The 26,164-nt window shown below is 47.1% G+C and overlaps 1 protein-coding gene across 1 annotated transcript in view; it reads right to left on the bottom strand.

Annotated features, from left to right (window-relative positions):
• Positions 1-2,738: 2,738 nt before the first annotated feature.
• SLC25A48 (solute carrier family 25, member 48) overlaps positions 2,739-26,164 on the bottom strand; it is a 41,450-nt gene continuing 18,024 nt past the window's right edge. Inside the window, exons 6-9 of the mRNA XM_005865593.2 lie at positions 17,029-17,286; positions 14,658-14,791; positions 6,731-6,860; positions 2,739-2,823 (exon numbers count right to left, since the gene is read on the bottom strand). Of these exons, the coding sequence (XP_005865655.1) occupies positions 6,738-6,860; positions 14,658-14,791; positions 17,029-17,286 (515 nt within the window). The 3' untranslated portion in view covers positions 2,739-2,823; positions 6,731-6,737. The remainder of the gene's footprint in view (positions 2,824-6,730; positions 6,861-14,657; positions 14,792-17,028; positions 17,287-26,164) is intronic.

The raw sequence follows: 26,164 nt of genomic DNA, 5'->3' as shown, positions 1-26,164 counted from the left end.
TGCTCTGCCCATGCTGGCCGGCTTCACTCTGCTCTGGCAAACCTTTGGTGTTTCAGCTCAGCCAGGGAGATGAAGCTTCATTCCTTTTTTTTTTTTTTTTTTGAGAGAGAGAAACATCAATTTTTTGTTCCACTTATTTATACATTCATTGGTTGATTCTTGTATGTGCCCTGGCTGGGGATGGAACCCACAACCATGATGTATGGGGAACAATGCTCCCACCAACTGAGCCACCCAGCCAGGGCCCCAGTTTCATTTTTATGTAGACAGAAATCCCTGCCCATGGTCCCTGATTGGTCCATCTCATGCAAATGAGGGCTCCAAATCCTTGCAGTTTGATTGGCCCAAAAGGCACTGTCCTGATTGGTTAAAATAGCCACTCTGATTGGTCACAGCTGTGCAGCTCTGATTGGGTTGGGAAAGCCTCAATCCTACTGGTTGAAATAGAATTTCAGGAAACCTTTGTAAGGGCTGGCTCAGATGGCAGAAACACAGCTCAGGCAGGCAGTTCAGCACAGGCTTCTCTGGGAAGTGCAGTTTGCGTGAGAGGCTCCATGCAGGAATGGCTGCTACGCTCTGTTTTTTGTTTGTTTTTAAATATGAGCCCAGTTCGTCACCAGGAGCCCTTCTTAGTAGACGTCTTCCCCACCCCCCTCAGGGTTCACAAAGGTAATGGTAATTGTTACTTTTTTCTCCGATACCAGAAATGCTCCCTGTTCATGGAGGTCAGGGTGTTCAGGCTAAAGAAAAGCAGAGGCAGGACAGCCTGGAGGGTGGTGGTCAGACAGGAGCTGGTCCCGTGGGTTTGTTGGATACTCAATCATTCCTTCAACAAACACTTAAATACTCACACGTGCCTGGTATTGGATGGGATGGGAAAATGGCTGGAAGTACGGGGAACCTGGGACAGAGCAATAAGAGGTGAGTCTGGAAGAGCAGCTCTGATGGGGATTGCCAAAGGCCTTCACTGACAGTTCAGGACTCTGTACATTACACAGGTGTCCCAACAACTTTCTCTTTCCCACTATGAAATGATGTTCCATGGGCTGGACAGCAGGGAGCAGTGTGGCCTCAAGATTATCAAATGGAACTGGAAGTACATTGGAGCCTCCGTTTCTCCGCCTGTGAACCTGGTCAGCAAGGCCTCTTTCTGTTTACCTCCTCCTCTCATAGAGCAGATCAGAGAACACCAAGAGGAACTGCGAAGGATTCTGACACCTGAAGAAGGTTGTTTCTTGGATCTCAGCCTTATCAGCGCGTCCAGCAGACGCCCTCTGCTGGCCTTGTGAACACACCACCACTTCCAAACAAACTGGGCAACCGGGACGGCACCGGGAAACGGTCTCGTTGAGGCCGACTTACTAGTAAAAACACACTTTAGACCGCGTTAGAGAGAAGACCTCAGGTTCACTGGGAAGGGACTAGATGACAGTGGACATCTCTTCACCAGTGTCCACAGTGCCTGCCCAGGACCAGTGATGCTGGGTGGGCAGGCCCACCTGTCCTGTCAGTAGAACCATACACCAGAATGGAAGTGCTGCTGTCCCCGACACAAAGGACAGAGTCTGTACGTAGTAGGTGCTCAACAAATGCTTGATGACCGGTGGAGGGATGGAGAGTTGGACTGCAGCCTGCAGATCTGCCCGAGGGACCCGCCATTGCCAGGGGCTGTGAAGCAGAAAGACCAAGGGGGGCACACTGAGGGTTTATTTCAAGGAGGGAACCCTTTGCTAGAGCATCAGGATAAACAATGAGGCTGAACACTTTCAACTTCTTTATGCCTTAGCAGCGCTGTGCCTTGGTGCTGGGTCTGGTAGGGCAGGGAATTTCCAGAAACATGCTCTGAGTCACTCAAGGGCGGTGAAAGGGGGTGGGGAAATCACAGGGGGCCAGGAGGGAGAAAAGAAATCTAAGGATATTTTCACCACCAGGTTTTAAGCCGGGAATGGCAACTAGATTTCTTTGTATGTCACTTCTGACCGGCTGGCTGCTGGTGGCTGCTCAGGGCACTGTGTTGAGGAGGACTCTGAAGCTGCATCCAGCTCCACAGGAGAGGCTCCCTGCCTGATTAAAGATGCCTGTTGTAGGCACGAAGAGTGGGAGTGACATCACGGACACGCGCAATGGCCTCCCCACATGGCTCGAGTGAGAAACACAATGTAGAATCATGACATTCTGGAAACCGGGCTGTGGACAAAGTATTTTATTTTGCTTCATTTTGTTCTCCATGTGAAAATAAGGCCCAGAGAACGCCCACCCCACCCGCACTCAGTGCCCCCTCCTCTGGAGCGTGACCAGCACGTACTGCTGGCCACGGGGGATAGAGCGCCTACAGGGCTTCCTCTCACTCCATTGCCCGTTCACCCGCCACGCCCTCCCTGCCCACCTAAGGCAGCTGGGAAAAGGGAAGTGAGACTTCTCACCTGCGTGGAATGGCCTCTTCTCTGGTGACATCTACAGGGGTCTAAACAGAGGGAAGAGTGAGGGTGGCCTGTGTCTCTTGGAAGTCAGGCAGAAGCATCCCATACAGAAATGACCTGAAGAAGTTTTCATTGTTTTTATTTGGAAACTTAGAGACAACTCCAGCTCCTCTGTGAATTCCCAGTGAGTTTACAGCAGTCGTGGGAAGCAGGTCTATTTGGCCCCACTTTTTGCCAGGTGCCAGTGCAGATAAAAAATAGGTGGCGGTTTATCAATGGTCCAGCTGGGAGGGGAGGAGCAGAGTGCTTTCGATCCGAAAGAAGGGGTTCGGAGGTGAGCAGGTTCTGGAGAGGCCTCGCCCTGCAGGGAATGGGGCCCTGGTCCATGACGCCAGCCCTGGCCCTGGGGAAATAGGAGGAAAGGTAAGGCTTTCATACAATCAGTCAGCAAGATCTAGCAGTCAAACAACCCACTTAGAGCTGCTTGGGCGAAGCAACAATTGGCAAAGTATCACCATGAGAACAGGCTGGTGGAAGGCTATGAGGTTGTCTAGGTTACAGTCAAACCTCGGTTCTCGAACGAACATCTCCCATCTTCAACAGTTTGCTTCTCAACCTGACAACCCTTTCATGCTGATACCTGTATGATCAGTCAAACATTTCTCAGGCGACTAACAAAGGAGAGAATGCGTGAGTATGAGTCAGTTTATTGCTAAAGTGCATGTTGATAACATCTCAGGAAATTGTGCTGTGAATATTTGTGTGTGTTTTTGTTCTTATTGCTGCTTATTATTAATTATTAAATTTTCATTTTTTACTGTACATTTCATTTCCTTTTTGTTACATTTTCATTTACATTTCATGTCCTTTTTGTTTTAAAGTGTTTATAGATTAAACAGTACATTAGGCATGTACTGTATATAAGTATTATATATTGAGAGTATTATGATGAGTGAAATAAGCTAGTCAGAGAAAGACATGATCTCACCTATAAGTGAAATCTAATGAACATAATAAACTGATGAACAAAATAGATCCAGAAACATGGAGGTATAGGACAGACTGACATATCTTGGGGGGGAGATGAGAAAGGGCAGGAGGAGACAGGAAGAGATTAACTAAAGGACTCATATACATACATGCATAACCAATGAGCACAGACAATAGTGTGGTGAAGGTCTGGGGTGGGGTAGGGGCTGGGAGGGGGGTTAAGGGGAGAAAAATTGGGAGACATCTGTAATACTGTCAACAATAAAATAAAATTGTTAAAGAAAGGAAGATTACTAGTAAAACGGAATCATTTGGGGGTCTGGAATGAATTAATTCAATTTACATGATTTCTAGTGGGGGGGAAAGATTCGGTTTTCAAACAGCCTTCCAGAATGAATCAAGTTCGAGAACCAAGGTTCCACTATATTTGCATATTTTCAAAAAAATGGGTGGGAGGGAGACTGTATCTACTTCCCTTGAAAATGAATTTCCTGACATCGAAAGTAGACCAATGAGGTTTGGAGCACGAAAGTCATGGCAGGGGCAGAACAGCACTGTTTCTGGAAGGTTCTGGATGTGGGGGATCCAGGTGGACAGGTAGGAGTGGTGCACTGGATCCACAGGCCTCAGACAAGCCCAAGAACTGACCGCTGACCAGTGGCTGGGCCCCCTTTCTATCACCAAAGGTCATCTCCCTCGCGTAGTCTGACTCAGGTTTCTCCGTAAGAACAGATAAAGCCACATCACGAAACGACCACCTCGTGCTGCATTCACTTGGGTACAAACAGTCCATGGGTCACTCTTGTGTTGACCTGGAGAAAACTACCTGAGCAGGTGGGTGAAAAGGAAGTGTGGGAGCCGGGGAGCGCTCTGTATCTGGTTGTTAGATGGAGGCTGGAGCTGACTGGAGCTGGCTGTGTCCTGCAGGCACTTGAAGACAATTCCATGGATTCCCACTGCCTGCACTCGGCACTTTTGAGATCGTCACCATCCTACCACTTCCCTAGTTCTCTAATGACATCATCTCACTGTCGTCAGTTTAGACCATGAGGGAGGCACTGGTTTCCATGTGGTCAAAGCATGGATACTACCCTGGCCTGAACCATGACTGGCCCGAGATCTCAGAGCAGGGGGGTAAGTTCAAATCCAAGATCTGTTAGAGGGCCTTGGTGTTCTTGGGTCAGAGCGGGAGGCTTGTTTAAGATGAGGCTCCAGAAAAGTCACTGGGAACCCCCTCCCCAATTCCTGCTGAGCGCACCAGCCTCCTCCCACCCCAGCTGGCATCTGTGCCCTTGTATGGTCAGAGCACTTTCAGGAAGAAACGCTTCCAGTCAGGGTGTGTGTGTGTGTGTGTGTGTGTGTGTGTGGAGGGGGGGCTCACTGTCCTGAATGGCCAAGTCTAAAACAATCAGGGTTTGGCGTGCTAGAAACTTCTTCCTTCCTCCTGAAGTAGCCAGTCACCAGGGTGGTCACAAGTGACAGATGGCGACAGCTCCGGCAAGCGTCCAGCCACTCTGGGAGCGGCCAGGCCTTGGCATTAAACCACCTTGCGGCTGAAGATTTAAGGACATGGGAAAACGGTCCTGGACTATTAAACAGGAGAGATTATAAAACATTGTGGGAAGTAGGATCCCTTTTTGGGGGAACACATAAAAAACACTTAGAAAATAATAGAAAGGTCTTGGAATTATAGGGTTTTTGTTGCTGTTCTTTCAGTTTACTTCTCCCCCCCCCCTAGTTTTCTAGAATAAAATGCATTGATTTTATTATAAATTTTTTTAAAAGGGGGAATGGCTAATATCTGAGCACAGCTTTAAGAACCAGGCCTCCCTTCCCTGCCTTGGACATAACCCTAGTACAGTAACTTGTCACCCAAGATGTTTAATTATGCAAAATGCATTGCTTCCCTCTGCCTTTTATAAGAGAGGGCAGAAAGCCAGGGAAGCTGTGAATGTGGGTGCTTTAAAGAGCTAAAAGCATTTGCTTTAAAGCCGTGTCTAGGGCTATCCCTGGCTTACTCTAGCCAGCTCTTACTCTGCCCTGCCCTCCCGCTGGCCTGTCCAGGCATCCCACAGGGCTCAGCTTCCTCAGGGGAGGGTGGAGGGAGGTTTGCTAAGACCTTCCTGATGAAGACCATCCTTCCTGAGAGAATGTGCAGTCACCACAGCCAACGCACATTGGTTTCTGGGTAACTAGAAAATTCAGCGACTTCCTCCACTTTGTCTCTGAGCTCTGCAAGGGACCGGTTTGGGGCAGGGGAGAAGAAACAAGAGAGGAAAAGAAGAGAAAGAACTGAGAAGATATGGAAGTTGATCATCCAGCCACTTGGTGATATTTGTGAGTGGCCATTCATGTGTCAAGCTCTGTGAGGAGGCACAGGCCATCGAGGTGAAATAGTAGTCACAGTTCTCCTGGGACTTCCACGCTGGCTGGGAGTGAGGCAAATCATCAGGCAGTTACATGCAGGGGGATGTGGTAGGGGCTGAGCAGGGGTTGTGGGAGGGAGCCTACAGCAGGCACAACGCCTGGCTGAGGCATCAGGGCAGGCTTCCTGGAGGAGGAGACTTTGAGACCAAGGCCTGGATGACAAAGAGTTGAGGAAGCCAAGGACAATGGGAAAGGTGTGAAGCCAAGGACAATGGGAAAGGTGTGAAAACAGCTTGGGGGCAGCCTGCCAGGCAGGGGCAGCATTGCAAAGTCACAGAAATGAGAGTGAGGTTGGTATACTTAGGATGGTGGTGAGGATGAGGTGGTTAAGGACTGATGCTTTACCTAGTGGGTAATGGGGAGCCACTGAAGGCATTTGAGCAAGGGAGTCTCTTACTCAGATTTCTGTTTGTAGATGCTTTGGGCCAGTGATCTTTCTTCGATGAGGAAGGGAGAAGGACAGGGTGGGGGGGGGGGGGAAATGGGGCAGAGGCTGTTCCCTAGAGTTCTGGAAGCCTGGTGGTGGCTCTCAGACTCATGCACTTAGCTCAGTTGGAAGGTGGGAAGATGGTGCCCGTGTGACAGGGGTGGGTACCCTGGTTTGAGTCCTCACTTCTGAGCCTTGGTCATTAAATTATACAGTGAAACCTCTCTCCAAGGGCCATGGATGCTGCTGAGTGGGAAAACAGATATGTGCGCTTCCTATACAGAGGTCAGTTGTGTGCCCACCCAGCTCACCACCAGTCACAGGCAGGCATTTGAGAAGGGCTTTCGATGACAAGAAGGGTGGCGATCCGAGTCCCAGGATCAACACAGATTAGATAGGAAACCAATGCAGGGAGACATTTTCATGGCTAAGAAGAGAGTTTTAAGCTCTGGAAGGTGCGACTGACCTGGCACTCAGGGGCTGGTCACCGGGTAGTTCCCTCTGATGGCCCGCAGCGAGAGCTCGTACCCCAGGAACATGGCTGCGCTCATGGGGAAGCCCCGCACAGCATTCACCGTGATGCCTCTGAAAAACACCTGTGACAGGGGACGGCATTATCACAGGGGACTGACTGCACCTCGGCAGGGCCACACCGGAGGGCAGGGAGCGGGCTGGTGGTGATGCCCGCTCAGGCCCGTCTCAGGCTGGGCCCTGCAGAGCCAGAAGGACCTGCGCAGGCAAAGGCTGCCTGGGATGCCCAGCCATGCCCTGCCCTGACCCAGGTCATGCCGGATGGCACTTCTCCTGCCAGGCCTGGCCCACATGCACTGTGACAAAACTGTTGAGTCCTGTGAACACCCACATCTCCTTGCTTAATCGCTTCTTTCTCTTGTGAGCACACACATACACACATGCACACACGTGCATGTGCACACATGATTTTCAGGAATCTAGAAGTCAGAACTCCCCCCTCCTCTTTGCAGTGGTGGACAGAGCACCAGCCCCAACCAATACAGTGACAGGTGCTTCCTGGGACATCCCCAGGGACCAGTGGGGAGAACTCAGGCCATGTGAACAGGGCAGACACAGAGTTGAGGCACAGCTCTGCCATTTAGTAGCTGTGCTATTTGGGCAAGTGGCAGCCTCTGGAATCTCAAAATTTCCAACTGTAAAATGGGGGTGATCATGCCATTGACCTGATACAGTTGTTGAGGGAATAAATGAGATGACGCTGTGGAGCACGGACACAGTGTTGACTAGCACATCACCATCCTTGTTACCTAAAGGCATCGCTTTGGACAGAGTGGCACCCAACCTCGATCATTAGTGTGAGTGCCTCGGGGTGGTGGCCTGTTGATGAGCCGCTAGCCTTGGCCTTAATACAAGAAGACTATGTTTGCCTTCCATCCCAGGGAATACGATAAGGTGCTTTCCTTCCTCCCTGAATCCTCTTGCCTGGTGCAAGAAGACACTAATCGATGTGACCTAGTTCCAGCCCTCGGAAAGTTTATAACCTACAAAAGGAGCCAAGCCCCACTCAGGAATAATTACAACATCATGTAGAACGTGATGAGAATAGATAAGGGCTTTGGTGAGCAGTGGGGTGGAGAGGAACTGTCCTTAAACGTCCTCCCTGGACAAAACATCTAAAGGCAAATTTCTATCCAAGCATAGATGACCCGGTAACTGTCAGGCATAAGATGCAACTCTGTCACCTGACTCCTGTATGATTTACTACGTTTATGAATTAGGGCTGGTATTGTATTTTTAAGAAAGTGGAAACCCAGCCCTTTGCATTCCCTGCTTGCTGAGTAGTCGGGCACTGTGGTGGCAGGTTAGGTGCAGGCCACTGACAGGACGTCAGGGGACCTTCCTTCAGGAGCGGTGCCTGCGTCTTGCCGCTCTGTGGCAGCCTGGGAGACGCAGCTGGATGGGAAGGGGAGAGAGGGCTTGTGGACTTGGGAAGCCTGGGCCTCGGGGAAGGGAGCTGATGGACAGGATCCAAGAGGTGAGCAGGTGGCTCCTCCAAACCCCGGAGCAATTCAGGTAGCGGGCAAGTGGGATCCTCACGACATTAGCTCTCCTTTCTCATGTCTAACCTTTCTGGAATTCCACAGGCTCACCCAGAGTGACTGAATAACAGCCAGGAACCGGGTCAGGCTCTGGAGGGAAATTCCATGCGAGGTGCCCCAGAGGCTCCCCTGCAAGGCAGGCCAGGCAGATCCTCCTGTCCCACAGCACTGGGCCCTGCAGGAGCCCTAGGCCACTTCAGACAGACAGACAGACAGACACTCCTCCCTCCAACAGCTGCAGCCACTCTGCCTCTGCTCTGCGAGGCTGAAAGGTGGCTAACAAAACACACACCTTCTGGCTTTTACTGCAGCTCTCAGAACACAGAAAACACCGGGCTGAGTTGTTCCTCATGAAGCCTCAATGGCTCCCCACTGCCCAAGGTCAAGTGCACACCCTTCCCTGGCCTGTCAGGGCCCACACCCTCTGTTCCTGCTCTTTCCCTGGACTGCCTCTTACACCTCACACCTGTCACTCTGGGCAGTCTAAAAGCCTGTCCTTCCTCCTAAGGGACCAACTCTCTTCACCACTGGGCCTCTGCTGGAATGCTCCCAAATCTGGCTGCGCCCTCTAGTAGTCCTCCCAGGCCACCCCGTGCTGGACTATGGTCCCCTGCCTTCTGTGCACTCATCTCTGCCATCACAGCACTTATCACACCCATGCCAACTGCCCGTGACTGGCCCATCCTCTCATTAATAATCCCAGTAAGGGCAGTGGGAGCAGGGCTGTGTGTGTGGCTCATCTCCGAATCCCCAGCACCTGCACTGTGCTTGGCCTAGAGGACCCTCTATAGCAGCAGTCACCAACCTTTCGGACCTCACGGACCACCAGTGGTCTGTGGACCACCGGTTGCCGATCGCTGCTCTACAGATCTATTAAACACATTGCGTACCGCATAGGGGGTTCCTGGAGTGGAGAGAAGGTTCCAGACCCCCCCACATTGCAGACCCAAAGAGCAACCAACCCTGGTGCTTCAGGAAGCTTTCTACTACAAATGCTCCTCTCTGTCTCCCCTTAGAGTTAACCACTCTTGTCCTACTGTCCCAGATCCCTTCACAAGGACACCAAGTCACTCCTCCAGCATTCTATTTCAGATGACAGCTCTCCAAGTATGAGCCATGGCCCATGTGGCCCACAGCGATCCTCACAGCAGGCAGAAGATGGATCCAAAACTTGGTAATGCCCTGAACCATGGACTTCTAACCCCCATCATGAAGGCTGCTTTACCGCTAATCATTAAGAGAGTTACGAAAAGGGCTACTAACATTGAACACTGCCATCATTATTTTACTGCTTTCCAATTCTCTCTTACCACTGAGTTCTTCTCCCAGGGGAAAGTGGAAACAGCTTAGGGCTTTGTACACCCCTCAGTGAGCTGCAGTAAAAGTGTTTTGGAGGGGGTATTCCACAAAGCAGTGCCCAAGCCAAGTGGGACTGGAGCCATCCTCCAGGCCTGGGAAAAGGCGTTCCTCCTACTGCTACGAATATGACTGTGAGACAACCCAACCTTCCGGGACTGTGTGGGAATTTTTGCTACCATATGTTATTTATGTTACTTATATGCAAACTTACATACAAATATACATAAATATCCATACACATATATATGCATGCACAGGCTGGGAATATTTTTGTAATACATCACATGAAATAACAGTAATTGCCTTTGAGAAAGTACTAGGAACCACAGTGATATTTAGACAATATATCTTCGAGGTCAGGGGACCATAGTCCAGCACGGGGTGGCCTGGGAGGACTACTAGAGGGCGCAGCCAGATTTGGGAGCATTCCATCAAGAGTTAACCACTCTTGTCCTACTGTCCCAAATCCCTTCACAAGGACACCAAGTCACTCCTCCAGCATCCTATTTCAGATGCCAGCTCTCCAAGTATGAGCCATGGCCCATGTGGCCCACAGCGATCCTCACAGCAGGCAGAAGATGGATCCAAAACTTGGTAATGCCCTGAACCATGGACTTCTAACCCCCATCATGAAGGCTGCTTTACCGCTAATCATTAAGAGAGTTACGAAAAGGGCTACTAACATTGAACACTGCCATCATTATTTTACTGCTTTCCAATTCTCTCTTACCACTGAGTTCTTCTCCCAGGGGAAAGTGGAAACAGCTTAGGGCTTTGTACACCCCTCAGTGAGCTGCAGTAAAAGTGTTTTGGAGGGGGTATTCCACAAAGCAGTGCCCAAGCCAAGTGGGACTGGAGCCATCCTCCAGGCCTGGGAAAAGGCGTTCCTCCTACTGCTACGAATATGACTGTGAGACAACCCAACCTTCCGGGACTGTGTGGGAATTTTTGCTACCATATGTTATTTATGTTACTTATATGCAAACTTACATACAAATATACATAAATATCCATACACATATATATGCATGCACAGGCTGGGAATATTTTTGGAATACATCACACGAAATAACAGTAATTGCCTTTGAGAAAGTACTGGGAACCACAGTGATATTTAGACAATATATCTTTTTATACCTTTTGAAACATCCTATGTTCATACATAACCTTTTTTAACCTTCTAATAAAAAATTTAAAAATTAACCTCAGTCAATGAGGTGATTAATCAAGCTGACTATGGCTATCTTTGCTTAACACCTATCTCTGACTATAACTATGGACCAAATGCAATTGAGATTTAAAAATTGATCATCTGGCCTTAGTTGCCCTCAAGGACTTTTTTTTTTTTTACTGAGCACCATAATTTTTGGAGAAAATAATATCAGCAATATATTTTGCCTCTACAGGCATTTTTAGAATTGTGACATTAATATTTCAGATAACAGACAAAAATATCTCATATAAAAACAGAACATCTCCATTTGAATCTCTCTTATGTGTACTCGTTGGTTGAATCACAAACTGTGCTTCTGCCAAAAAAAGAAAAGACAATTGAGGTGAGAATTCTAGGAAGATGGCAGAGCAGGAAACACAGGAATCCGCCTCCCCACCTACACAACAATTGTACAAGCAGAATCTGTCTGATTTTGGAATTCTGGAGTTTACTGAAGGTTTGGACAGTAAATTGTGATTAATTTCAACTCTTAGCTCCGTGGCAGCTACCCACCCTCCACCCAAGCCCTGAGGCAGGAAGCTGTGCACTGTTCTTGGAGCACCTGCACACAGCTTGTGGGAGCCAGGATAGGCAATAAGGATCCAGCCCCAACAATATCGAAGCTGGTTCTGATCACTGATTGCTGTTTCTGGTCAGAGAGGTACAATTGTTGTTTCACCCAACCCCACCCTCCATTGATACAAGCCCCTCCCCCTCTGGCTGAAGGGACTTCCAGGGGACTTAAAGGGCTAATGCCCTTCCCCCTTCATTTTTCTCTTTTTCCCCTTAAAGATTAGGACATTCAAAAGCAACTGCATGTTTGGGGAAAATCAGAAAGTGACTGAAGGTGCCCAGGGAAAGCTGCGGCTCAGAAAGGACCTGAAAGGATCTACTTTCACACCTGGTCCTGGCCACAGAGACAGCCTGCAGCAACCAGAAAAACAAAACAATAAACAGAGACAATGACAACAAACACTAAGCCCTTGGAAAAGGGAAGAATCTTATTTCCAGAGTTACCTCATTACTGTATTAGATTCAGAAGTCTAGTTTTTAACCAAAAAAAAAAAAAAAGAAAAATCACAAGGCATTCAAAAATAAATAAATCAGCAGAAACTGTTTCTAAAAAAGACCTGATAGCAGAACTACTTGACAAAAATTTTAAAACAACTGTCTTATAGATGCTTGAAGAACTGAAGATATGGAAAAAGTCAAGAAAATGATATATGAATGAAATTGAAATATCAGTGAAGAAACAAAAAACTCAGAAACCAAACAGAAATTCTGGAACTAAAAAGTACAATAGCTGAAATTTAAAATTCACTAAAAGGATTCAAAGGCATATTTTAACAAACAGAAGAATCAGCAAACTTGAACCTAAGACAATGAAAAGTATTGAGGCCAAGGAACAGAAAGGAAAAAGATTGAAGAAAAGTGAACAGAGACTAAGGGACCTGTGGTCAACTCTGAAGCCAGTCAACATATGCTTTGTGGGAGTCCCAGAAGGAGAAGAGAGAAAAGGGCAGAGAGAATATTTGAAGTAATACTAGCTGAAAACTTCCTAAGTCAGATGAAAGACATGAATATAAACATCAAAGTCTCTCAATAAATTCCAAGTAGGATGAACTCAAAGAGACCCATACCAAGACACAAATAAACTTTTTAAAGACAAAGAAATAATCTTGAAAGCAGCAAGAGAGAAGCAACTCACTGGACAAAGGATACTCAGGAAGATAATTTTAGAGGCCAGAAGACAATGGGACAATATATTCAAAGCACTAAAAGAAAAAAAAGTAGTCAGTTGGGAATCCTATATCAGCACCACTATCCAATCCTACAAGAGTGAGGGAGAAATTAAAACATTCCCAGATAAACAAAAGCTGAGGGAGATCATTACCACTAGACCCATTCTGTAAGAAGTGCTCAATGGAGTCCTTCAGGGTGAAATGAAATGACATTGGACAGTGAAGAAATTAAGACCTCAATAAAGGAAAATGCATAGGGAGAGTGATGTCAGCATCGCAGCAGCACAAGACATTCCTTGCTTGGTCCCCACCTCAACAACAAAAATTCGGCATCCATCCATGAACAGAAGTGCCTCTGTGGGAGTCGAGGGACTCAGCACCATACACCAAGGGACCCAAGAGCAGTGGGTCCCATTTGTACATCAGGTAATAGGCAGACAGGCCTCAGTACTGGCAGTGGAGCCTGCAGGACCTGTGACCTGGCTCCAGCCCCTGTTGGCCATGGTCCACAAGCACCTGGAGAATTCTGACTCGGGCAGTCTCCCACAGATGAGACGGCCTTCGTGGAAGTCCAGGTTTTGAGAGGAGAAGTTCCAGTGCTCCATTGGAGCAAAGCAAATAAAAGTTTGGATGCATTGGAGTGGGCAATTAGTAACTATTGGAGGGCTTGGGACAAGGCAGCTACATGAAAAAAAAAAAGTCCAGAGATCAGTAGTAACATTTAAACTAATAAAACTCCTAACACTAATGCCAATGACAAATGAATAACTTTTTCTAAATGTTCTCTATGTGTGATGCATTAAGCTAAGCACTTTTTATATGCGCCATTTAATTTAACCCACAAATATCCCTGTCGTTCATGGTAGGAATGGTTATCCTTGGAGAAACTGAGGCCCATAGAGGTGAAGCAACTTGTGTGGATTCCTCCAGCTCACAAGTAACCAAGCTTGGCTTGGAACTCAAATCTTCTGATTCTAAGAGGCATGTCAAGAGAATTGGGGGCCTATTTGGGGGAGAGCAGACAAGACTGTTTCTTTGGAGGGTGCTCGGGGTGTCAGGGGAGGCAAGATAGACAGGGATGAATTTGTTTATAACCTTGGGTGCCAGGTGCGGAAATCTGGTCTTCATTCTGGGACAGTTTAGAGGCAGGAAGGGGCTTGGGTTTAGGACAAGACCCTTGGGTGCAGGGAGGAGAAGTGAGGAGGAGGGAGATGAGGCCTGGTTGGAGGCTGCCTCGATAGCTGAGACCAGGGGGGATGGGGTCTGTACTTGCGTGGGCGGGGGAGTTGAAGACAGATGGGGAGCTGGAACCTGTGAGACGTGATGACTGAGGTGGTTCTGGGACTTCCCACTTGGAGGGGGGAGGGGAAGGCGCTGAGCAATGAGTGAGGAAGGACCTCTAGCCCAGCGGTTCTCAACCTGTGGGTCGCAACCCCTTTGGCGGTCGAACGACCCTTTCACAGGGATCACCTAAGACCATCCTGCATATCAGATATTTACATTACGATTCATAACAGTAGCAACATTACAGTTATGAAGTAGCAACGAAAATAATTTTATGGTTGGGTCACAACATGAGGAACTGTATTTAAAGCGCCAGAAGGTTGAGAACCACTGCTCTAGGGTATCTCGATGAGAAGGCAAGCGTTGGTGACACACAGATGTGGGTCTGGGTCCCGGTTCTGCCACGCAGCAGCTGTTTGACCTCAGGTGGGTTACTAGTCCTCTTTGAACCTCTGTCAGGTGGGGTGTACACCCACCTCCTCCACCAGCCCGGGGCAAGGACCAGATGAGACAAGTTTCTCTTGGAGTGCTTGATAAATGGTAACCACCTGCACCTCAGTTTCCCTTCTCTAGACTCTCACATGCCCCCGAGCGTGTGACCTGCCTTCTAGGAACTGAACTGACCCCGCCGGGTTATTGTGTAAACACAAAAACTAGCACATTCTTGGATGGGGAGAGAAAAACAAACTTGTGCCAAAGTTCAAAGTACTGCTGTGGGCTTACTTTAAGACCGTCCTTCTGGTAACTCTGGGAGATACAGTCCAGGACACCTTTGTATTTGTTTAAATAAACCCCATCAGCCTGGAGTCGACTTTTCACAACATCCATAGGAGTCGCTGTCCCCCAAGAAATTGCTCCTGTAAAGAGAGAGACAAACAGGAGTCAGGGGCTGGCAGGTTGGGGTCTGGAGGGGACCCTGCAGCTTCCTGCCACTCAGAAGCTTAGTCAGCTGCTGGGGGAAGTGGAAAAGTTCAGGGTCGGGGCCCGTAAGGGCTGTTCCTGAGCCTCCCTTGAGACGTGCTGTGGGACTTCACAGAATTATCCTACCCTGCAGGCCTTGGTTTGTCATCTGTAAAATGGGGCAGCAGTATCTGTCTTCATGGGGTTGCTATGAGGATAAATAAACAGATGCATGTGAGGCATTTAGTGCAGTGCCAGGCGCATAGCCAGTGCTTCGTAGGCGTTTCTTAGCAGCTTTTATTGGAGAAACAGGAACAGGCTCACCAGTGCTTGCAGCACCTTTCCAGGCGCCAGGGGAGGCCCAGGCTGAGTCTGAGGAGGAGGGCTCACAGCTCCCCAGAGGCAGGATCTACCCTGAACACACAGAAGCTAAACAAGCACTGGCCAGCCTGGGGATTGGAAAGAAAAGCAGGAGCAGGTCTTTGAAAAGCTCTTATCTCTTCCAGGTATTTGGAATAAAAGTCTTAGGACCTCACGCCCTGACTCATCCTGGTTGGATATGCTCAGGTGCCCTGGTTTGGGCGCTTTTGTGACTTTCAGGGACTCTGGGAAAACAACACCGGGTTATTGTGTAAACATAAAAACTAGCACATTCTTGGATGGGGAGAGAAAAACAAACCTGTGCCAAAGTTCAGGGCAGCTGGTTTGCAAGTTTTGTAATTGCTGCCAAGAGGCTCCCCAAAGAGGCCTTTGCCTGCCCCAAACTCTGCTCATCCCGGCCTCCCTCCAGCCCCTGTGGCCACGGTGTCAGGGCGCCCTCTGCACCTCTCTTTCCTGCCTCAGGTCAGGATAACAGGCCACTCCCCCTGGCACACTCCCTGTCCCTCAGCCCAAGGGCGAGGGTACTACAGATGGAGGTTCGCCTGCCAGGCCACTCACACCTGCTCTCACCAGAAATGAGAGCAGGTGGGGCTTTGTTTGTCCTCAGCCAGCTTCCTGAGCACATACTGGGAGTGGCCAGCCTCAGGCAATGGGGCGGTGGGGGCGGTGGGAGTGAGGGAAAACACTGGTGTTTGGGCTTTGTTATGTGCTGGCAGAGTTTCACACACAGCTCATTATGATGAGGAGGAAAGACAATTTTCTTCTCTCCGCAGCAAAGGCCATGTTATCAGCCTCTTACAAAGCATTCTCCATGTTCAATATTGACCAATGTCACCCCAATTCATTTAATAAATAAATAAATAAATGAAAGCATTCTCTCCTGACTCCCACGCCCCTCTTAGCTATGCTGCCCTTCTCTCTGCCCTGGTAGAGCACGGTCAAGTCCCTCCCAGGTGCTGGGTTCTCCAATTTCCTTTATCCCACCCTCTCAATCCCACTCCAATCAGGTTGCCACACCTTCTCTTGACCAAAATGGGGCTTGTCAAAGTGCCTGGTGGCCTATATACCTCACAGAGGTCCTTGGTGGGAAAGAGCCAGGGCAGCCCGCAGCACAGAGACCAGTGGGGCTGGAGCCCAGCAAGCGGACTCAGGAGCAGAGAATGAGTGCAGATGGGTGACAGGCAGCCCGGTTGCAGAGGGCCTTAAACACCGCTGCAAGGACACCGACTTCTGCCCTACGTGACAGGGGGATGCAGTGTGAGTTCTGAGTAGGGAGGTTAAGTTCTGGTCCATGGTCACGAAACGAGTAAGTGGGGATTTGCACTTGGATCTTTCTGAGGCGGAGTCCCTGCTGAGGTCTGCACTGGCTGTGTGACCTTGGGTTGGCCACTTAATTTCTCTGAATCTGAACTTTCTCATCCTAAAAAATGGGGAGACTGATTCCTACCTTCTGGAGGTAATGAAATCCCCACACGAGGAAGGTTTATAGTGTGCCAATATTAAAATATGGTGAACCGTAATAACCAATTTCCTTTGAAAAGCTCAGTAACACCTGACACAGAGTAAGTGCTCAAAATGTACCTTCTGACTGAAAGTTCAATGAGCCCAAATAGGGACTTGCCATCCCCACAGGTCCAGTGGAGAGGAGATGGAAGAAAGGGAGGACCATTCTGCATTCCTAGTCCTTTCTCTGGCACATAGTAGGTATTTAACATGGAATTGTTGGATGAGGGATGAGTAGGGCATGGTAGGCCCCCCAACTGTCCCACTGCGGTGGCCAGCACAGGGACAGGTATCAACACTGCTGTCTTACCTGCCACGCCACCTGCCAGCCACACAGCATAGGGGCTGGGGTCTGCACAGGCCTCAGGTGTGATCCAGTCGGTCAGGAACACATAGGGGACAAAGTAGAGGCAATAGCCCGGGACGTCCCTCAGCAGCATGGCACCGGCACCCCGGTACAGCCCCGCCAGGCCCTCTGTCCGCACGATGGTTGCAATGCAATGCACAGGCCCCTGGTAGGCTGGCTGCTCCCCGAGAGCCACTGTCCTGTTCTTCAAACTGAGGCTGGCTGCAAAGACAGGGCAGGTAAGATAACAAGTGACCCAGGGGGCAAGAGACTGGCCATTCTCTGGCACTAGAGCCAGCCCAGCCCACTGACAATTCCCTCTCAGGTGGCCCACTGGATTTTACCAAACCTCTGACCTTCTTGGCAGCTCAAACCAGGATTCTGGAATCCCAACAGAGAGCTCTGCCAACATGAGCAGCCAGATTGGAGACAATCTATCCAGGTGATAAAGTACCAGTTGCCTTAGAATGTTCAGGGGCTGCTGGTCAACCATCACTATGTCTCTCTAACAGATGTGACTGTAGAATGCCTAGGATCAACTATGAGAAGGCATACCAAGCTCTTTCTTGAATCAACTGTAGGAAAATCCAGCACATTATGCATGTGTATGTGTGTGTGTGTGTGTGTGTGTGTGTGTGCGTGCATGTGTGTGCGCGTGTGTGTACTTGTGGTAAAAAAGTACACGAGTCCTGGCCGAGTGGTTCAGTTGGTTGGAGCTTCATCCTGTACACCAAAAGGTTGTGGGTTTGATTCCTGGTCAGGGCACATACCTAGGTTGTGGTCTGATCCCAAGTTGGGGCATGGATGGAAGGCAACTGATCAGTGTTTCTCTTTCTCTTTTTCTAAAAAATCAATAAAAAGCATATTTTTTAAAAAGTACATGAGATTTGGACCCAGTTCCAAATCCTGGCCCCACCACTTACAAATATTAGGTCCTTGATAGGCCACCCTTTCCAGCCTTTGTTTCCTTATCTTTATAAAGAAGACAGTATTGTACCCTTTATACATAATACAATACTGTATTGTATATTGAAAGTTGCTAAGAGAGATTTTAAAAGTTCCCACCATATACACACCCACAAAATGGTAACTGTGTGAGGTGATGGGCATGTTAACTAACCTAAACTTGGTAATCATTTGCACTATACACATATATCAAATCACATTGTATACCTTAAACTCACACAATGTTTACATTAATTATCAATAAAGCTGAAAAATATTTGTTCATAAAAGAAAAGGAGCACAGACTTTTGTGAGTATAAATAAGGCAGTAACTATAAAGTTCTCAGCACGGTTCTAGGAACATCGTGGAGGTGAAGTAGATGGCCTACAGGTTATTACTAAGACCGAGGTTGACTGGCACACATCAGGTGCAGGCTGTGCCGGCTGGAGGGCTGGACAGTGCTCCCTGATGCCATTGGCCCCTCCAAGTCCAGGGTGCAGGGCTGCTGTCTCCTTGTCTGACTTCCATGGTCAGGTCACAGGTTGTATGTCGAGCTTCTTCTATGGGTATGCGTAGCCACCAAGCAGTGACTCTGGCTCTCAGATTTAATCCTTCCACCGGCTCCCCCCGCTCCATCTCTGATGTTCATCTCCTCTGCTACGGACCCTTTAGCACAGCTTTGACTCATGGCCAGAGAGACCTCCCTGTCCCCATGCAGGTAAAGCAGACTTAGTCTCAACTTGTTCCCATCTTAAAGAACTACCATGACATGCCTAGGAAGGAAGCTTGCCTATTTTGCCACCACACCTATTTTGCCACCGGGGTTTAACTCCCAGAATGCACCATTTCTGATTTTCCACATCTGGCAAAGAGGAACATCAGTTTCATTATACAGTTGAACTTCCAAGTTCCCCCAATAGTTCCATCTTTATTAGAGGAAAGGTCAGGACAAGACATTCGGCTCCATGGTGCCGCGGTCCAAACTGGAGATTTGGGGGTAAAGTGCAACCTGTCCTTTCACGCATCCCAGAGTAAGTGAGGTCAAGGAGGAGGTTTCCATTTTCCTAGGAAATGTGCTTGAAAAAACGAATCCTGCATTTTCCTTTTGTGGGGTGGAGAGTGGGGACGAGCACCCACAGCCACACATGTTCAGACAACTGCAGTGTGGGCAGGAGACTGAGTCCCACTCACTTCTACAGCAGATCCCACAGGAAGTGAGTTACTTTTAGTGGCCACTTTTGGGGGGCACAGGGCCCTCTGAGCTCTGAGCAAGATCAGACACTGTGGTCTTTTAAAGCCCACTGAGACGTCACTGGACACCCCTTCCTCTCCCAAATCTACCATAACACGGCTGGGGTCATCCGGGGATATTTTGGCACAAGACAAACTAGATGTAATTGTCCCGATATAAACTTTGCCTGGCCACTCAAGTACAAGTGCAGTGATCTGAGTAAGAGTTTTAATGAATCAGCGATGGAAATGAGGTGGCTTTCTGAAGTTACTGATTGAAGGAGTGCGCCTGATAACATCCTGCTGATTCAGAGGATGGATGTTGAAAACAGCATTTGCCCAACCTCCAACTGGCCCTGGGGATAGAGAACCCGAACTTTCCTTTTCTTTCCAGAGTGAGCAATAAGGAAATCCTCCCCAGTTCTCCCAGGTTTGTTACACAAGCAATCTAGCTTTTATTGCTTGAGTATGATCCACTTATGACTATTAAAGCAGTAAAATTGTCATGGTGATGACCATCATCTGAATACTGACTCGAGCCTGAACTGGCGGCCAGTGCCTTCTGGGCACAAGTTGATACTGCGAAGGCCTTGGGACTCCACCGGACTCCCTCATCCCCATGTAATAACAAGTGTTGTTTAAAAAAACAAAAGACTTTTTATTTGAAAAAAATTTTTCAAATTTGAAAAAAAAGACAAAAAAGAAAAAATATTGTATAAAGAACACCCTTAATATTCACTATCCAGACTCGCCTGTTGTTAACATTTATTTTATGGTTTGCGCACTCTCCTTCCCCCACCCCTTCTCCCTCAAACATGCTCATGCAATGACTGAGCAGCTGCCACTGTCCCCGTGCCTAAACCTGTCTGGGCTGTTCGTCTCCAGGCAACAGTGACCTGACCTGGGGTCAAGGTTTCACATGTCAGCTATGGGTATGATGTGGGTTTCAGGACTTACAGATTGAAGGGCAGAATCTGATAAGGTCCTCCTTGTCTGAAGGTGTCAATGTTGGGAAAACACTTGCCAAACCTTGAACCAGCCTTGTGAACAAGACCCAAACCTGCACTTCTTTTCGTTTTCCCCAAGGTAAGCAATAGGAAATTCTTTATATATGCATGCATATATAGTTTTATATTCTGAACCATTTTAGGGTGAATTATATACAAAATGGCCCTTTACCCTTAAATACTTCATGTATTTTCTAAGAATAGGGTGTTGTCTTACATACTATAGTGCAGTTATTGGTTTCATAACCTACGTTGACAATACTGTTATCTAATATGCCATCTATGTTCACATTGTCATTTGACCTCATAATGACCTTTATAGCATCCCTCTCCTTCCCCAGCACAGAATCTAGTCTACTCAGGTGTTGCATTTAGTCATCATGTCTCCTTAGCTTCCTTTAATCTGGAACCTTTCCACAACCTTTCTTTGTCTTTATGACACTGACATTTTTTTTTGAGAACTCACTGCCCCCCTTCTTGTAAACAGAACTTTCCTCATTTGGGGTTTGTTTGATGTTTCCTTGTTATTATGTTGAGGTTATGAGTTCCTGGCCCAGCCTCCTCCCCATTCTCACTTCTTGTCCCATGAAGAGTAATCACTTTCAAGAGCCTTCTCTGGCCTCCTATGCTTGTTTTGCAGTTTGTTTTTTAATTGAGGTATACTTTACATTCAATTAAAGGTATAGCTATTAAGTGCACAAAAGGAGAGTTTTGACAAGGGCCGCTACACCCTACTGAGAAGATGACATCTTATACTTAAACGATTTTGGTTTCAGCCCACTCAGGCAGTGCAAAAATTCCAGATCTACCTACCTTCTCCCGCTTTTCAAGGTAAAGAACTCTGCCCATCCACATGTCACTCAATGAGAAGCATAGCTTTCTTTTAGGCGATGGTCGTTCAGGCCCATCTGCATTAGCAGTAGTGGTATGGACGATTCATCTGGGGCCACAAAGCAGAAACTGCTATCAGTTGCTCAGAACACAAGATGTTCTATGGCTGGGGCAGGGAGGTGTGGCCCTGAGAGGTAAAACCGGGGAGCCTTGACAGCTAGACATAGAAAAGCACTGAGTGAGAGTTCTGGGTAACGCTAGCAGTGGACCAATTTTAGTTTGTGAAAAACAAATTTTGATCCCTAAAAACTGACTTGGGAGGTTGCTGGCAAGCAGTTCTTGGAAATATGCATGACTGAATTCCATGGCCTCCCCTGTCATTCCTGCAAGGACCCCGAGGAAGGAGGCCAGGTGCTGAACCAGTGTCATGTGTCTTCACTTAACACCATAGATAGCCCGGCCGGCATGGCTCAGTGGTTGAGCGTCGACCTATGAACCAGGAGGTCATAGTTCAATTCCTGATCAGGGCATGTGCCTGGTTTGCAGGCTTGATCCCCAGTGGGAACATGCAGAAGGCAGTCAATCAATGATTCTCTCTCATGATTGATGCTTCTACCTCTCTCTCCCTCTCCCTTCTTCTCTAAAATCAATAAAAATATTAAAAATTAAAATTAAAAAACAAAACACCATAGATAGGCTCCTGTGACTCTAAGCAAAATGATATGTAAAGAAACTACTTTACCACAAGCTAATTGATATAAACAAGAGTTAAGTTCCGACAGCATGTTTCTGGTCACAAGAACTTCTTCAAACTTCTAAATAAGTAATCAAAACACTTCCAATATTAAACATTGAAATAAATGTGAGCTATATGCACATTTAAGAAAGATTCATAGAAAACAAGAAAAAGAATTATTTTCCAACCCGTTTATTCCAATTCAGGATTTCAGGTGGCCAGAGCCTCTCCTAGCAGCTCAGGGTGTGGCATGACCCACGCTGGACACACACACACACACACACACACACACACACTCAGACTGGAACAACTTAGACACACCAATTCACCTACCATTGGGATGGCAAGGAAACTTGAGGACCCAGAGAAAAGCCACGCAGGCATGGGAAGAATGTGCAACTCCACACAGACAGTGGCTCCTGCCTGGAATTGATTTTTCTCATCGTTGTTATAAAATGACGTTGAACGAAATGATGTTATTCAAGGCCCCGCTGTACTCAGCTCACACTGCACCACTGATCTCAGCCTGTTGTTCCTGAACTGTCAGGACTTGGGCTGAGGGGTGTACACATGCATGTGAAGGGATTCACATTAGGTTTTGTTATTTTGAAGAGGTGAAATGTATTTTGTTTCTCTAATTATAATTTTTTGCTCTAAAATGAGAATAAGATTATGAGTCAAATTTTGCTCATTTCTTATCATGAGTGCTTCCCTATTGGACCATTTTTTGCTGTGCTCTCTAAGTCAAGAGCTATGACCTTTCACAATGATAGGTATGGGTTATATATCTCAAATGCTCATAATGCCTGTGTTTTTCTTTGTTTTGCCCAAATTCAGTTAGGATCAACTCAAGCGCTCTATACCAAGACTGGCAGGATGTTCAGGTCAATGAAATTGGCTCCCACTCTGCTCCTAATTTTCCCCTTGGAGTGGAAGAGGGCCTACAAAGTTCTAAAAGACCCTCCTCCAGACCCCTCCCACCTTGTCTGGAGCGGCCCACCCCCTAGATGTGGCTCTGACCTCACTGCCCTGCACCAGTGGCCAGTGCCTTGCTTGCCTCCTCCCTGGCCAGGAGGTCCCTTTGAAGAAGACTCTGCAGAGGGTGGGGGCTTCCAGGTTTGGCCAATCATAAAGTACCCTGCAAGCACCTCTTGGGGGTCCTTCCAGACACAGGTCAGGGTTCCCACAGACCCGCCACTACTGCTCCTCTTCTCAGAACCCAGGACCACACCACAGCAGCCACCGTGCCCTTATTAGATACAAACAGGGAAAGTTCCATTTCTTTCCCTTTCTTAGACAATGCCATTCAATTTCTTCAATGGACCATCACCCTGCACATAGGAAAGCTCACTGAAACACAAAGGCTGGTCACTGATTTACAGAGGGCCTGGCCCTCAGCAACACAAAGGCCTGGCCACTCTCTGGAAAGGAAAGCACCACCAGGCTACCCCTGTATGTGAGCACATAGGGGGTCACTTTCTATAGAAAATCCCTGACAAATTGGCCACCCACAGACGAGGCACTGCTGGTCCCCAGTCAGTGATGTGCGGGTTTACCAAATGTCCTGTGCTCAGATATGTCAGGGCCATGGGGCTCTCAAAAGGAAGTGGCAAACATGGAGTTATTTCAACAGACACAAGAATCCGAGAGCACTGTAGATGGAGAGAACCCCTAAAATATCTGACACATACATTATGGCCATTTTTTCTCTCACATGTAGGTGCTATTATGGAGAATAAAAAAATATGTACTTAAATATTCTAACACACAGTAGCTTCTTGTCATACATGTTTTCTTAACCCATGAAAACGGAAAGGATGGTTGCTGCTGTATGGGTTGGACCCCATTTTACATATAAAAAGGGACTCAGAAGAAGCTGGGAGCCACCAGCCCATGCCGAGGCTGTACCCCTGTTACGCTCTGTCCTGATCGCTGCTATTTTGCTCTCACGGGTATTTCCTGCCATCGGTTAATTTCCAGATGGCAGGAATCACACACTGTGGCGTGTCCCAGGACACTGTAACCTTGTACCTGACACTGTGCCCCATGTATGTGCTTCAACATCCATTCAATGAGCACCCGAGCATCTGATTGAGCAGATCTCAAATGTTCACCTCCCATCACCCATCTTGGCATTCATCCAAGCCTAGCCCTATCTGGTCCTTCCGCCAGAGGCTATGTGAACTAAAAGAAAGTTACAGCGCAATCCCAGGAACTTGGCTGTGGATGGCTTAAAGCTTCAAACAGGACACCAAGAGCCAAACTTGGATGCCATCTGACATTGACTGGCACAAAAGTACCTCCTGGGAGGCCCGAAATCAGCATATAAAACAGTTAGCCTCTCCCTTCCTCTCTGAAATCAATAAAAAATATTAAAAATATAAGATACCTAGGAATAAATTAAACCAAGGAGGTAAAAGGCCTGTATTCAGGAAACTATAGGACATTGGAAAAGAAATAGAGAAAGATACAAACAAGTGGAAGCATATATCATGTTCATGGATTGGAAAAAATTCATTAAAATGTCCACACTACCCAAATCCATCTATAAATTCAATTCAATCCCAATTAAAATACCATTAGCATACTTCACAGATTTGGAACAAATATTCCAAAAATTTATATGGCACCGTAAAAGACTTCGAATAGCCACAGCAATCTTGAGAAAGAAGATCAAGGTTAGAGGGATCACAATACCAGATATGAAATTATACTACAAAGTCATTGTAACCAAACAGCCTGGCTACCGGCACAAGAACAGGCATATAGATCAACGGAACAGAACAGAGAACCCAGGACTTGATTCATGTCAATATGATCAATTCATATTTGACAAAGGAGGCAAGTACATACAATGGAGTAAAGGCAGTCTCTTCAATAAATAGTGTTGGAAAAATTGGACAGGTACATGCAAAAAGATGAAACTAGACCACCAACTTACACCATAAATAAGAATAAACTAAAAAATGGATAAAAGACTTAAATATAAGTCACAAAACCATAAAAATCCTAGAAGAAAACATAGGCAGTAAAATCTCAGACATCTCTCATAGCAGAATTTTCGCCAATACATCTCCTAGGGCAAGAGAAACAAAAGAAAAATTAAACAAATGAGACTATATCAAACTAACAAGCTTCTGCACAGCTAAAGAAAACATCCTCAAAGTGAAAAGGGAACCCATTGTATGGAAGAACATATATGCCAATGATATATCTGATAAGGGGTTCCAAATTATATATGGAACTCATACAACTCAACCCAAATAAAACAAACAATCCAATTAAAAAATGGCTAGAAGATCTGAACAGACACTTCTCCAAAGAGGACATACAAAAGACATATGAAAAAGTGCTCAACATCACTAGTCATCAGAGAGATGCAAATTAGAACAATAATGAGGTACTACCTCAGCCCTGCCAGAATGGCTACCATCAATAAATCAACAAACAACAAATGTTGGCATGGATATGAGGAAAAGGGAACCCTAGTACATTGCTGGTCAGAATGCAGACTGGTGCAGCCACTGTGGGAAACAGTATGGATATTTCTAAAAAAAAGTTTAAAATAGAACTTCCATTTAACCCAATGCTCCCACTTCTGGGAATATATCCTAAGAATCCCAAAACACCAATCAGAAAGAATATATGCACCACTATGTTTATAGCAGCATTATTTACAACAGCTAAGATCTGGAAACAGCTCAAGTCCCATCAGTAGATGAGTGGGTTACAAAAGCTGTGGTATAGTCCTGGCTAGTGTGGCTCAGTGGTAGAAGTTGGTCTGAGCACCTACTGAGTTCGATTCCCAGTCAAGGGCATGTACCTGGGTTGCAGGTTCATTTCCTGGCTCTGGTTGGGTGTGTGCAGAAGACAACCACTCAATGTCTCTCTCTCACTTCAATGTCTCTCTCTCTTCCCTCCCTGCTTTCTATTCTCTCTCTCTAAAAATCAATGGAAAAAATATCCTTGAGTGAGGATTAAGAAAAAAACACGTGGCACATTTATACCATGAAATACTATAATACTATGCAGTTGTAAAAAAGAAGGATCTCTTACCCTTTGTGACAGCTGGATGGACTTGGAGAGCATTATGCTAGTGAAATAAGCCAGTCAGAAGAAGACAAATATCACATGGTCTCACTCATATGTGGAATCTAATGAGAAAAATAAACTAAGGAATAAATAGGTCCAGAGACATGGAAGCATGCAACAGATTGACAGATCTCAGAAGAAAGGGGAGGGGACAGGAAGAGATTAACCAAAGAACTTACATGTACATATGCTTTACCCATGGACACAGACAATAGTGCAGTGAAGGGCCGGGGTGGGATGAGTTGGGAGATGGGCGGA

The sequence above is a fragment of the Myotis brandtii genome, unplaced genomic scaffold (genome assembly GCF_000412655.1).
Source record: "Myotis brandtii unplaced genomic scaffold, ASM41265v1 scaffold208, whole genome shotgun sequence".
NCBI classification, from domain to species: Eukaryota; Metazoa; Chordata; class Mammalia; order Chiroptera; family Vespertilionidae; genus Myotis; species Myotis brandtii.
This window is presented reverse-complemented; position numbering and strand designations above follow the sequence as displayed.